The sequence below is a fragment of the Coenobita brevimanus genome, chromosome 81, assembly GCF_032717465.1.
Source record: "Coenobita brevimanus isolate Jiangsu-jjx chromosome 81, ASM3271746v2, whole genome shotgun sequence".
Lineage (NCBI taxonomy): Eukaryota > Metazoa > Arthropoda > Malacostraca > Decapoda > Coenobitidae > Coenobita > Coenobita brevimanus.
In genome coordinates this window covers 2,811,497-2,825,000 of record NC_137034.1, presented here as the reverse complement: position 1 = coordinate 2,825,000, position 13,504 = coordinate 2,811,497, and the positions used below count along the sequence as shown (strand labels likewise).

The 13,504-nt window shown below is 41.1% G+C and overlaps 1 protein-coding gene across 1 annotated transcript in view; it reads right to left on the bottom strand.

The window, feature by feature from the left end:
• Window positions 1-13,258, bottom strand: part of LOC145409530 (uncharacterized) — a 62,519-nt gene extending 49,261 nt beyond the window's left edge. The window contains exon 1 of the mRNA XM_080279919.1: window positions 13,225-13,258. Within this exon, the coding sequence (XP_080136045.1) occupies window positions 13,225-13,258 (34 nt within the window). The remainder of the gene's footprint in view (window positions 1-13,224) is intronic.
• Window positions 13,259-13,504: the final 246 nt, after the last annotated feature.

The window sequence follows — 13,504 nt, the reverse complement described above, 5'->3', positions numbered from 1 at the left end:
ATGTGAATGTTGTGTTGTGCTGTGTGTGTGTGTGTGTGTGTGTGTGTGTGTGTGTGCTGCTTGCGTGAGGTGCAAATATTTGTTCCTGGTGAGTGTTTTTGCACATTCCGCTAACTGTTAATGTGTGTGTGTGTGTGTGTGTGTGTGTGTGTGTGTGTGTGTGTGTGTTCTGTTGGTGTGTATGTATGTGAATGTGTATATATTTGTGTAAGTATGTGTGTATGGCAAATCCTTCTATCAATTTTGCACCCGTATGAAGTGAGTGCCAATGTGCTTGTCAGGTGTGTGTTGTCCAGTGTGCCTGTGTTTGTGTTTGCATTTTTCACTCATTACGCATTCATTTATTCACGCCCATGACCCCGCGTTTGATTAAGTTGATATGACTACGCTGGTGCATAGTCAATTATTCATTTACATCGACCTAACCTGCCTCTATTATTAAAGGTTTTTCAGATTTAGCCATTTAAAAGAGTTTGTCTCTGATTTTATTCCTACTTCTTTACGGACGATTTTATTCAGTCTAAGGGGAGGTTATGCACATTGAAATTAATGAATGTCCTGTCTACCCTTTCATACCCACTTATGAAAGAATTGCTTGTTCTGATAATACAACAGTTTCTGCCCTACTTTTTTTTTTTTTTAATGCGAGAAAGAAGGAATAAAAGGCCGCGGGCCCGCAATTACTGTTCCTTCCAAGAGAAAAACCAAATACAAGAGAAAGCCAAATTCTAGATCCAATCATTTCAAGATGCCTGGACACACTGCGTTTGAAAGACTGGAGATCATAGGAAGCAGGAAATAAAGTCAGAGGGAGACAGTTCCAGAGTTGACTTGTTGCATAAATGAAGGACTGGGAGTAAAGGTTAACTCTTGCATTAGAGAGATGGAAAGAAAGGGGATGAGAGTTTGCTGCTAGACGGGTGCTACGCGCCCGTCGTAGAGGTGGAGGAATGCATGCCGACAGGAGGAGCACTGACCACTGAAGTAGCGATAGAAAAGAGATAAAGATGCAACAGTGCGGCGAGGAGACAGAGGTTGAAGGGAATCAATAAGAGGAGGAGAGTTAATGAGACGCAAAGACTTTGACTCCGCCCTATTGAGAAGAGCTGTATGTGGTGTGCCTCCCCACACATGAGAGTTGTACTCCACACAGGGGCGGATAAAACCCTGTACAGAGTCAACAATTGTGCAGGGGTAAAGAAGGAACGGATTCGGCTTAGCACACCTAATCTCTTGGAAGCAGATTTTACAAGAGATGTAATATGATCTTTCCAAGATAAGTTCCAAGTAAATGAAACCCGAAGCATGTTCAAGGATGATGCAGGATTAAGCTGAATATTATTAAACGTTAGTGGGTATACTTGTGGAAGATTTTGTTGGGTTGATAGGTGTAAAAACTGTGTCTTTGATGCATTAAAAACAACCAGATTATTTTTACCCCAGTCAGAGATACGAGCCAAGTCAGACATTAGGTGTGCCATAGCCTCATCCATTATTTGTTGAAGTAACTGCTGAGATGGACGTTGAGGGAACCGAATGGAAAGGTGAACGGTGGAGTCATCAGCGTATTAGTGGATAGGGTTAGATGTACAGTTTAGAAGGTCATTGATGAATAAAAGGAAGAGAGTTGGTGATAGGACAGAGCCCTGAGGAACACCACTGTTGATAGATCGAGAAGAAGAACGATGGCCGTCTGCAACAGCGGCTATAGAATGACCAGAAAGGAAGCTAGTGATGAAGACACAGATAGAAGGATAGAAACCGTAAGAGGGCAGTTTGGAAATTAAAGATTTATGCCAGACTCGATCGAAAGCATTTGAGATGTTAAGTGCAATGGCAAAGCTTTCGCCAAAGTCCCGAAAAGAGGATGACCAGGAGTCTGAAATGTAGGTGAGAAGATCGCCAGTGGAGCGTCCCTGACGGAACCCATACTGACGATAAGAAAGAAGGTTGTGATAGGAAAGATGCTTTAAAATTTTTCTATTAAGAACTGACTCGAGAACTTTTGAGATACAGGATGTTAAAGCAATTGGACGATAATTAGAAGGTTGGGAATGGTCACCCTTCTTTGGGACTGGCTGAATGAGAGCAAACTACCCTCTACAGGTAACTTTTCCGCGTGATGGTAATGATTCTTGTAGCTGAACAACTGACACTAAATTCATGTCACATACATACCAGTTCTTCAAAATCCTTCATTCTATCTTTGAAAAATAATCAAAATTCCATCCTATGCCAAAAAAAATAAATAAGAGCTTTGTGCTATGAGCTAAAAAAAAAAAAATTAAAAACTCCATCTCATATTAAAAAGTCAAAACTATGCTGATCCAGGAAATAAAAATCCTAAAAAAAAAGAAGAAAAACTCTCCACTCAATGTTCTAAAATGTAAAACTTTCCATCCTGTATTCCAATAGATCAAAACACCTCACCTCATGTATAAAAAAATATCCACCACATGTCCCAAAAAATAATGAGAACTTTACCATTCCATGTTAAAAAATCAAAACATTGTCCAAATAATAATGAAAAAAATCTCCATCTCATTTTCCAATAAGTATCGTAATGGGGTTAACGATACTTTCATTGCTGAGTAAAATAATCGAAACAAATACACCACACACATACAAACAAATACATATATACAGAATAACATTAAGTGTACTCTCATACGTACAGTTTTTGTAGTACAGCAAGAGAGGAATGGAACTTACCTGAAATAAAAATAGGAGAAAATTAATAGAAGAAGCATGTATCCTATTTCTTGTACCGAATGTAAACAATGATAAATTATGAAGAACTGGAAGCTATAGATATTATAAAGAAAAAATATATAGATATAAATTTAGCACAAAATGAATACCCATATTATTTACATTATACAGTTTTCATAGGAGTCTCTCTCTCTCTCTCTCTCTCTCTCTCTCTAGTTTATATACAAATCATCATCACTCCCCGCCTGCTTCTCTTACCTATCCACAGGCAGGCGGGTGAAAAGAACCATTTTTCCCACTCTCCTCTTCTCTTCCACCTGCTTCCCCTTCCCGTATCTCATTTGACACCCGTAAACCCCTGCTCCCTACTCATCTCGCTTCATGCCTCCCTCTTTCTCTCTTCTCTTGTTATTTTCCTCCTCTCTTTCCTCTCCCCCTTTCCCTTTTCTTCTTCTTGTCATTTTCCTTCTCCCCTCCCCTCCCAGTGCATGCAAATCTGTGAATATCAAGGCTTTGTGTACGTAAAGTATGATTGGCGGTGTGTGTGTGTGTGTGTGTGTGTGTGTGTGTGTGTGTGTGTGTGTGTGTGTGTGTGTGTGTGTGTGTGTGTGTGTGTGTGTGTGTGTGTGTGTGTGAACGTACAGATTTATGCCTGAGGATTAATTTGTTATGTCTACAGGTAAGTAACTGGCTGCAGGTGCCCCCTTATGCTCTTTCTCATCGTCCTTCCAGTAGGCGATTTATTTTCAATTTCATTTTTACCTCGACGATTTTTTAAACAATAGGACAGATTTCTCAAAATGGATGGGTTATATATAGCCTTCACTAACCCCTTCAGTCCGAGGCCCGTATTTTCGCCAGGTATGGATGCTCCCTAACACCTTTTCCTAAGCGATTTATTCTTATTACATCTTACTGTCCTATTCTGTTATACAAATCCTTAAAACATGGCCATACTCTGCATAAATAACATGCAAAAGAATGTTAACCAGCCATATCCAAAAATAAATCGCTAAGGATGAGGTGTTAGGGAGCTTCCTTAACAGATGAGAATACGTGTCCTAGGGTCTACCCTCGACACTGATCCTGGCGGCAATAGAGTTCCCGTTTTCTCTCTCTCTCACACACACACACACACACACACACACACACACACACACACACACACACACACACACACACACACACACACTTTGCCCAAATTTTTGTCCTTTTGCAGCTTCTTTCACATAGGTCAGTGGAGGAAAAAGACCATAATACGGCTCTACATCCTTTCTAACTAGGCATTCAAGATGGAGATGGCAATTTGAGGCCAGATTGGAAATGTTATGGTAAATGAGTATGTTAAAGCATCTATTATTCTTATTGTCACCCTGCCCAATCCCAGAGTTCATCCTGGACTGAAAAGTAGTAGTTCTGTGTCTTGTCTTTCTTAAGGTAGGAATTAGGATGAGTGATAGTGGTGATGATAATGTGAAAGCAGTATCACACCCCTTTACCTTCCCCTACCCCTACCCCTTCTCCTTCCCCTACCCCTTCTCCTTCCCCTATCCCTACCCCTTCTCCTTCCCCTATCCCTACCCCTTCTCCTTCCCCTATCCCTACCCCTACCCCTGCCCCTTCCCCTACCCCTACCCCTTCTATCTCTTCCCCTTCCCCTACCCCTACTCCTTCCCCGTCTTCCCCTTCCCCTTCTCCTTCTCCTTCTCTTTCCCCTACCCCTTCCCCTTCCCTGCAGCGACGCGTTATTGCTGTTATATTTTGCTAAAGGCCAAGTTAGCAGCAAAAAAAGTGAGTGAACAAACAGTGCCTAGCTTCCAAATGGCACCAGTCACACTCAATTATTAAATCAGATGATGGGAGTGGGAGCAGGAAGGGGCGGAATGAAAACCTGGGCAATAATATGAGAGGTTGAATTCAGACAAGCAAATCAACCAAAAATAAGTGCCTGGATATAATTGAGGCGAAAGTTTACGTTTTAATTCTTCATGCACCTCAGTAACTCACCCTGAGATTATGTTCTTTTATATTCCTAAGTATCCATTTAAAGTTTCCATTCCCAATGCTAATGTGAGAGTTTGGCGGTATTTGCGTGCAATTAGGAACCTAACACCTCCTCCTTACCGATTTATTTCTGATTCTGTCCCGTTACTATATTTTTGTGTGTTATTCAGCTTCTAACACCTCTTCCTTACCGATTTATTTCTGATTCTGTCCCGTTACTATATTCTTGTGTGTTATTCAGCTTACTAACACCTCTTCGTAACCGATTTATTTCTGACTGCCCCGTTAGGCCTACTATGTTCTTGTGTGTTCTTAAAGCGATGTTCTCTTACAGTTAGGAACTTACTAACACCTCTTCCTTACCGATTTATTTCTGATTCTGCCCCGTTAATATATTCTTGTATGTTATTCATGCAACTTATCTCGAAATTGAAAAGATATAAGAAGCAAAAGTGAGATAACTAATGTGTTGGTTAGAAAATAAATCGTTAAGGGAAAGTGCTAGGGAACTACGGTACCTTACTCTACAAGAATGGGGCCCTAATCAACGAAAAATATGTGTCAAGTGAGAAAGTCTAAGCATAACTTATAGACTATTAAATTTCATCTTAGGAGAGTCGTAAGCATTTAAAGGCTGGCAGTTGATTGGTCGTCCGAATGGATTTAATACTAACGATGTATTTTAACCAATTTTTGTTTTAAGGGTTACAGTATCCGTTTGATGATAAAACTGATCAAATAAAATATCTACATGCATAGCTATTTGCATGATTAAAAAATGAGGCCTTACAAACTCAGTCACATGGCCTAGAAACATGTGAAATTTTCAGTTCTCGAGTTTAAAAAAAACAAAGAAAAACTATCAGACAAAGTTTTACAAGTACCTTAATTTTTCTAAGTTACACAGATTGTTATAATGGTATTGAAGTTTCTCAGGTGACACCGAGAGAAGGCAACTGAGCAAGACTGTTCAGAATTTAATGAACACTTGTATGGACGTGTGGCTTGTTCAAAATGCCACCAGTGCAATATTAAGCTCCTCTTGAGTGAAATAACAAGCTCTCAGAACGTGATCGATACAAAATAAGGGCATAATTAGCTGCCTCATTTGCGTGGAGCTGTTATTTGAGTGGTAAGATATATATTTGTAGTCTGTTATTAAAACTATGTGATTGAAAGTGCAGCCAAGTTCCAATATTAAGATAATAGGGAATGAAGATAGTTCTCGATATAAAATAATAGGAAAACGAAAAGGATTGTCTTATTTGCGTGGAGGTAGAGTTGTTATTTTCATGTAAAGGTATACTCCCGTAGCCTATTATTAAAACCGAATACGCCAAGAAGTAGGTAAGTCCCAGTCTTGAGTGAAATAACAGTTTTGGACTTGATCGATACAAAATCATAACACAATCAACTGACAGTCTGATTTGCTTGAAGTTATTTGGATGTAAATGCATAGGATCGCAGTCTATTATTAAAATTAAATACGCCAAAGGGTAGGTAAATTCCAATCTTGAGTGAAATAACAGACCTGGGTGTAGTCAATCTGATATAATAGCATAATTAAGTGCCGGTCTGATTTACCTGGAGCTGTTTGGGGGTAAAGGTGTACGATCTGAGGTCAGCTATTATCATCCTACCTTCCGTACTATAAGTTAAGTGGATAGGATTTCAGAAACATCATTATCAATTTCATTAACATTATTTTTATGCTATTACAGAGAGGGTCGGTGGAATATAGATTTTATTATTATTATTATTATTATTGCTATCGTTGTATACCATCATATTTTTATCACTATAAATAGGAAGAAATGAATCCACTCTCATATCATCATCATCATCATCATCAGGCGGGAGATAGTAAGTTCCTTTGAGTAACCCACCTCAAACATCTATGGTAGTATAGCTGCGTGTAAAATCATGGTTGCGATTATCTTCTCACCTCTCAGTCGAAGTGCTATGGAACTCTATATACTAAAACTTCTCTAATGTTTCGAAGACTGTATCATTTGGTTTCGAAAATCTTTACTCATTGGTTCGTTTACCTTTAAGATGTGTATTAATATTTAATGTCCCTAATTGTACAGTTGCGGACATAAATAATGGCTTTTGAAACATAGTGACATGATCTTTTGAGTCAAACTTTTCAAAATTTCATGTAAATTTCTTAACAGTGAGAGAGAGAGAGAGAGAGAGAGAGAGAGAGAGAGAGAGAGAGAGAGAGAGAGAGAGAGAGAGAGAAATGCGTAGATCAGTCGCTATAATTTATTCACTTATCCATCCATCCATTCATTCATTCATCCATCCATCCATCCAACCATCCATTCATCCATCAATTCATTCATCCATCCATCCATCCATTTATCTATCCACCTACCCTTCCATCCATTCATTCATTCATTCATTCAATCATCTATTCATCCATCCATCCAACCATTCATCCCCCCCTCATCCCTTAGCAGTCACGAGATTAGGAGTTTCCCCCGTAATCTCATTCAACGACCGACTCATCTTGGCCATGTTCGGGTCAGTAGTTATAAACGATCTTAAATTCTTGCAATAAACTTTTTGTGTAGTTATAAGTGATCTTAAATTCTTACGATAAACAACCACCCTTATTAGTTTACTTTAAGATATTTACGAGTATTTCCTTATTATATTTTTCATATTCTTTAGTTCGCCTTGGTTACTGCATTATATTATTATTATTATTATTATTATTTTGCTTTATAATTTACTCTGGCTTGCATATGATGGCTAGCTTTATCAACTCAGGAAAAAAATTTACGTAATTTATGCTTAAGATGTTTCATGAATGCGAGTTTCTGTTAAATATAGCACAGTCGGATAATAAATATGAAAAAATATGGGTAAAAAAAATGACAGGATCGGGAGAGTGATGTTTACAGTGATTAAGTTGTTAGGGAAGAGGAAAGATTGCTATACCCCTTTTTTTAACTTGGCCTAAAATTAGCATCTGTCTTGATTACTGAGCTGTAGCAAGAGATTAGCACTAGAATGCGATGCTAGTCACGAAGAAGTATTGTGGAAAGGATGTACAGCAAAATACGTGAAATCAACAGCGAAAGGACGAAAACTAAGGTCATAAGGCGAAAAGAGAAGAGTTATGGGATTTAAGTGCACTGGCCTAAACTAGCATCTATCTTTTTTTATATGCTGTAGCACTGGAATACGATGCTAGTCACGAAGAAGTGCTATGGAAATGATGTAGAGCCACAATATTGTCTAGTTCTGCCAATGAGCTACATGATTTTGTTTTTAATGCAAGGAAAAAGGGACCAAATGCCAGGAGCCTGCAAATTCCCTGAAAGAAAAACCAAAGCAACAGAGAACCAAAAATAAGATCATTTCATTTCGAGATGCCTGGACACACTGCGTTTTAAAGACTGGAGATCATAGGCAGTAAGAAATAAACAGTAAAAGGAAGGAAATTGGACAGGTAAAGGTGAAAAGAGAACAGGTGTGGAATTTAATCGTGTCTGAGGAAGATTGAATCAGCTAAGTCTATAAATGCTCCCCTACCATGACATTTCTTCTTTACCTTATTGTTTCTCTCACCAGACGATTTTATTCTGCTTAGGGGAGGCTTTTCTAACTGGAGGGGTTAGACAGAACCTTCATCATCCCTGCCACCATCAGAGTTACTTCCAAGAATTTAATATATTCGTCTCGTGGAGGCAGTACTATAAAAAAAAAAATACGTAGCGAAATTCAAGGGGTTGAGAGAGAGAGAGAGAGAAAGAGAGAGAGAGAGAGAGAGAGACACACACACACACACACACACACACACACACACACACACACACACACACACACGCACGCACGCACGCACGCACGCACGCACGCACGCACGCACGCACGCGCGCGTACCTGCATAAAGAGCACACATGAATAGAGATGGGAAGTATTGCTTGCTGAAAACCAATAAAAATCCTATATTCACCAACACTATTTCATTCCTATCAAAGCAAATTGCCTCACTACACTACTTTCGCGTCCGCATGCAGTGGGGGTGATTTACCTTAGTACCTTTGCACCTGGTACTTAATGGCACGTCTTCTCGTCTGTTAGGGAAGCTCTCTAACACCTCTTCCTTGGCGATTTATTTTTCGATATGGCTGGCTACTATCGTTTTGTACGGTATTTATGCAGAGTATGGTGATATTAGAATGATTTAATTAACACAGAAGAGGACGGCAGAGTGTAATAAGGAAAACAGCTTAGGAAATGGTGTTACGGAGCTTCCTTAACAAACTTTTGTCTCACACTGTCCCCTACCATCTCCACTCCCCCTCCTCCCTTCCCCCCTCCACGCTCTTCCCTTCTCCACCTTCTCCCTACACCCTCTTCCCTTCTTCACCTCCCCTTTCTTCCCTTCTCCACCTCCCCCCTCCTCCCTTCTTCACCTCGACCCCCCCACCCTCTTCCCTTCTCCATCCCCTCCAACCCCTCCACTTCTCCAACATCACCCTCTTCACGGGAAAAAGTATAAGTACCACGTAGGATTGTCTTAATGAGCAAACCTTCCCTAATTACCTCTCCTTATACCTGTCTTTCTCGCTATCGTTATCAACTACGGTTATTCATTTGCCATCCCGGACAGCAATGAGGAAATTTCTGATCACCAAAGGCACTGAATATTCACAAACTTTTTCTCTTACTTTAGATTAATATTTCTCACAATGTACTACTATACACAGAATATTCCTTGCACATTCAATTACACACACACACACACACACACACACACACACACACACACGTTCGCGCATATACGTACCCGTAGTGTGCATATTCATTTCAACTTTATGTATCAACGTTATATACAATACTACCTTGAGGACACCGCCCCCCCCCCCCGCAATAGTCGTAGGGAGCCTCCTTAACCCACGAGAACACGACCTCCAGTTATATAGAAAGTTAGCACAGCCTAGCACAGCCACACTTACCTATAGAAATCATCAGCATTTTCTTCCATAACTACCATCAATTGCCAGATCTTCCACAGGTATGAAATTCTGATACCTATTCCCCTCCATTAACTTTCAATTACCCATCAGGGACCACAAATACAGGTGTTAAGTTGCCACACACACACACACACACACACACACACACACACACACACACACACACACACACACACACACACATTTACTTCCCTTTACTACCATCATCTACCTCCTCTTTCACAAGCTATGGTACGAAACTCTTAGCAGGTACGTTTTAAACAAAGGTATAATGAAAGCTCATAAATACAACAATCATCAGTTTTTCCTTCTTTCGACTGCCAAAAATTGCTACAGAGGGAACGGTAATAGTCAATCTCTTATTATCTTCTCTCTTTTTTCTTTTTTTTGGTAAGCAGGTGGGTCTGTGGCTAACTTAACATACTCCTTTCATCTTATCTTGGCCCAGATCTTCGTCAGTTTATTTCACGTAGCTCACTAGCAGAAAAACACAACTTTGCATCCTTTCCGTAGCACTTCTTCCTGACTAGCATCATATTTTAATTCATTTATTCAATTTAGTATAAAAGATGGAGAGATGGCAGCTTTACTCCACCTTAGGCCTCTATTCTCGTCGGTTAAGGTAACTCCCTAACACCTTTTCCTAAGCGATTTACTTGAATTACTAAACCTTACTGCCCTATTGTATGTTATACAAAGCCTTCAAACATCGGCATTTTCTACAAAAGTAACCTACAAAAGGATATTAACCAGCCATATCCAAAAATAAATCGCTGAGGATGATGTGCTAGGGAGCTTCCTTACCCGACAAGAATACAGACTATAGTGTGAAGAGTATGTCGTCCACAGTCCGTATTTACAAAGGGTCTTAGCCAACAAATACGATATACAGCTCTTATTGGAAGTGAAGTGGTGACAGAAATACTACTGTTGTTTCAAATTCTTCACGTTTCTGTTCACTCTGGTTTGTTTTTGAAGTGTTTGGGTACTCCTCAGGCGTTTCCCCTTCCTCTTCCCTTCCTCCACCCTCTCTCCTCTTTCTTCGTCCTTCATTCTCTTCCCCCTTTCTTCCCCTTCCACTTCTCTTCCTACCCTCTTCCAGATCGACTTGTTCCTCCTCTTTTTTTTTTCCCACTTCCTCCTGCACCAGAATTACCATATGCCCTCTTCCACTTCCACTTCCACTTCCTTCTCCTCCTCCTCCTCTTCCTCCTCCTCCTCTTCCTCTTTTTCCATTTCCTTCAGCACCACAAAAATCACACACAATCTCCTCATACTTTATAGTCCTACTCTTCCTCCTCCATCTCTTCCTTCCCTTCCCCCTTTTTTTTCCTCCAACTCCACTTCCTCCTCCTCCCTCCTCCTCCACCACAATCACCAACATTTCCAGAGGGTCATTTGTCACCCTCCAACACTGTGGCCAGCGAGGTGGGTCTGATTATCCATTATACCTGGACCCTCTGATGGTTAATTATTGTCCGTGTTGATTTGCTCAGTACCCCCTCTCATCTTTAGCTTTCCTCTCTCTCTCTCTCTCTCTCTCTCATTCTACCTGTCCATCTATCTCTATCTATCTATCTATCCATCTATCTAATCAGTTTTGCCCGGACCCCCATCCAGCTAGTTATTACCCATGTTGATTTGCTCAGCACCCCTTCTTCCCCCTCCTCTCACCGCAAACACCTTGTGAGGAAAGACTATGGTGTGTGTGTGTGTGTGTGTGTGTGTGTGTGTGTGTGTGTGTGTGTGTGTGTGTGTGTGTGTGTGTGTGTGTGTGTGTGTGTGTGTGTGTGTGTGTGTGTGTGTGTGTGTGTGTGTGTGTGTGTGTGTGTGTGTGTGTGTGTGTGTGTGTGTGTGTGTGTGTGTGTGTGTGTATTTTTCCACAGCACAACAGTACACAGCAACTACTTCGTTTGTATTTTTCTCTCTCCTTACCCTCCTCTCGGATAACTCACTCCTGCTCCTCTCACCCTCAACTTTCAAGAGAGTCACGCTTCACTTTCAACATACCTGAACTTTCTCGTTTGTATGTCTGTCTCTCCATATCATTTCACACGCTCGGTAGACTGCAGGCTTGTGTTGCCCTATCCTTTAGTCCACCATCCTCCTTTAGGGGACTAGGCAGGGACGATTGTATAACCAAGCAGTGTATCCGACGGGCTATATCGGTGCCACCACATGAAGGCATCCCTTTCCAGTACCCCTCTTGTAGTAAACGAGTTAAAATCCATTACTCACCTAATAAATCTAATAAAGCTACCACCACACGATTTCATTCAGCTTAATGGAGACGTCTGCTGGTAAAATTCTTAAGTGCTTCCCCGAATAAAAAAAGAAAGAAAGATGGCTGTCAGACAAGGTAATGGCCAGGTCTAATTAATATCCTGAGTGATTAAGCGACCACCTTGAATAATTAAGGACAGGACAATCGATGGAAGGCAGAGGATGGGAGCAACTTTTATCATCGTCGTTGTCTTCGTCGTCGTCATTATTGTCGCTATGGTTGTGTTTTACGTTGTCTACCTACTACTTATGTTTTCCCGTATCTCTCATATCATCATCATCATCATCATCATCATCATCTTATCTCATTCTCGTAATCATTATCCTCCTCCTTCCTCTTCTCCTCCTCCACTTTCTTCTCTGTCTCACTTCTCACCATCAGCGTCTTCGTTTTCATTTACATCGTCACCTTCTCGTCGTCGATATTTTCCTCCCTTCTCTCCTCCTCCTCCTCCTCCTCTACCACCTCCTCCTCTTCCTCCTCCTCCTCCTCCTCATTATCATCATCATCATCATCATCATCATCATCATCATCATCATCATCATCATCACCACAATCGATTACCTTTTCCTTTCTTCTACATTTCCTTGGCAATCTTCACTCCTCGTCCTTTCCTTCCTATCTTCTCGTTCCTCCTTTCTTTATTCTCCTTTTCCTCCCCTTTCAAAACTGCAAATTACCTCCTAACAATTCTCTCCAGGTATATCCAAAAATCATCTCTATTGACACGAAAGGTATGTTGATTAGAAGGACAGGTGTAATTTGCGGTTTGTTATTTGTCAAGAGTTCGTGGGGTTTCTCTCTCTCTCTCTCTCTCTCTCTCTCCACTGGATTTCACTTAAGTTCTTTAGGCACTTGGTGAAGAAGTAAAGTTGCACAAAAAAGTTGCAGGTTTGATTCGGAAATAGCTGTGTGTGTGTGTGTGTGTGTGTGTGTGTGTGTGTGTGTGTGTGTGTGTGTGTGTGTGTGTGTGTGTGTGTGTGTGTGTGTGTGTGTGTGTGTGTGTGTGTGTGTGTGTGTGTGTGTGTGTGTGTGTGTGTGTGTGTGTGTGTGTGTGTGTGTGTGTGTGTGTGTGTGTGTGTGTGTGTGTGTGTGTGTGTGTGTGTGTGTGTGTGTGTGTGTGTGTCAGTGTACGTTCCTCCAAGCATGTGAACAACCCAAAACACTTTCCAGGTATCAAGTTACCCCACCTTAGAATACCCATTAGATACATATAATAAACATCCCCACCAGCTTCAGGACATACCTCAGGCTTACACAACATCGTGCTTGGACTAATTATGCGCCTTGGTAGTGTCTGGGAACATTAAGGTGGGTGCGGCAGCTGTTTGGTGGGTCCGGCAGGTGTTTGGTGGGTGCGGCGGGTGTGTGGTGGGTGAGGCAGGTGTGTGGTGGTGGTTGATGAAGGTGTGGTTATGGGTGAGGCAGGTGAGGTGGTGGTAGACGAGGGTGTGGTTATGGGTGAGACAGGTGAGGTGGTGGTAGACGAGGGTGTGGTTATGGGTGAGAC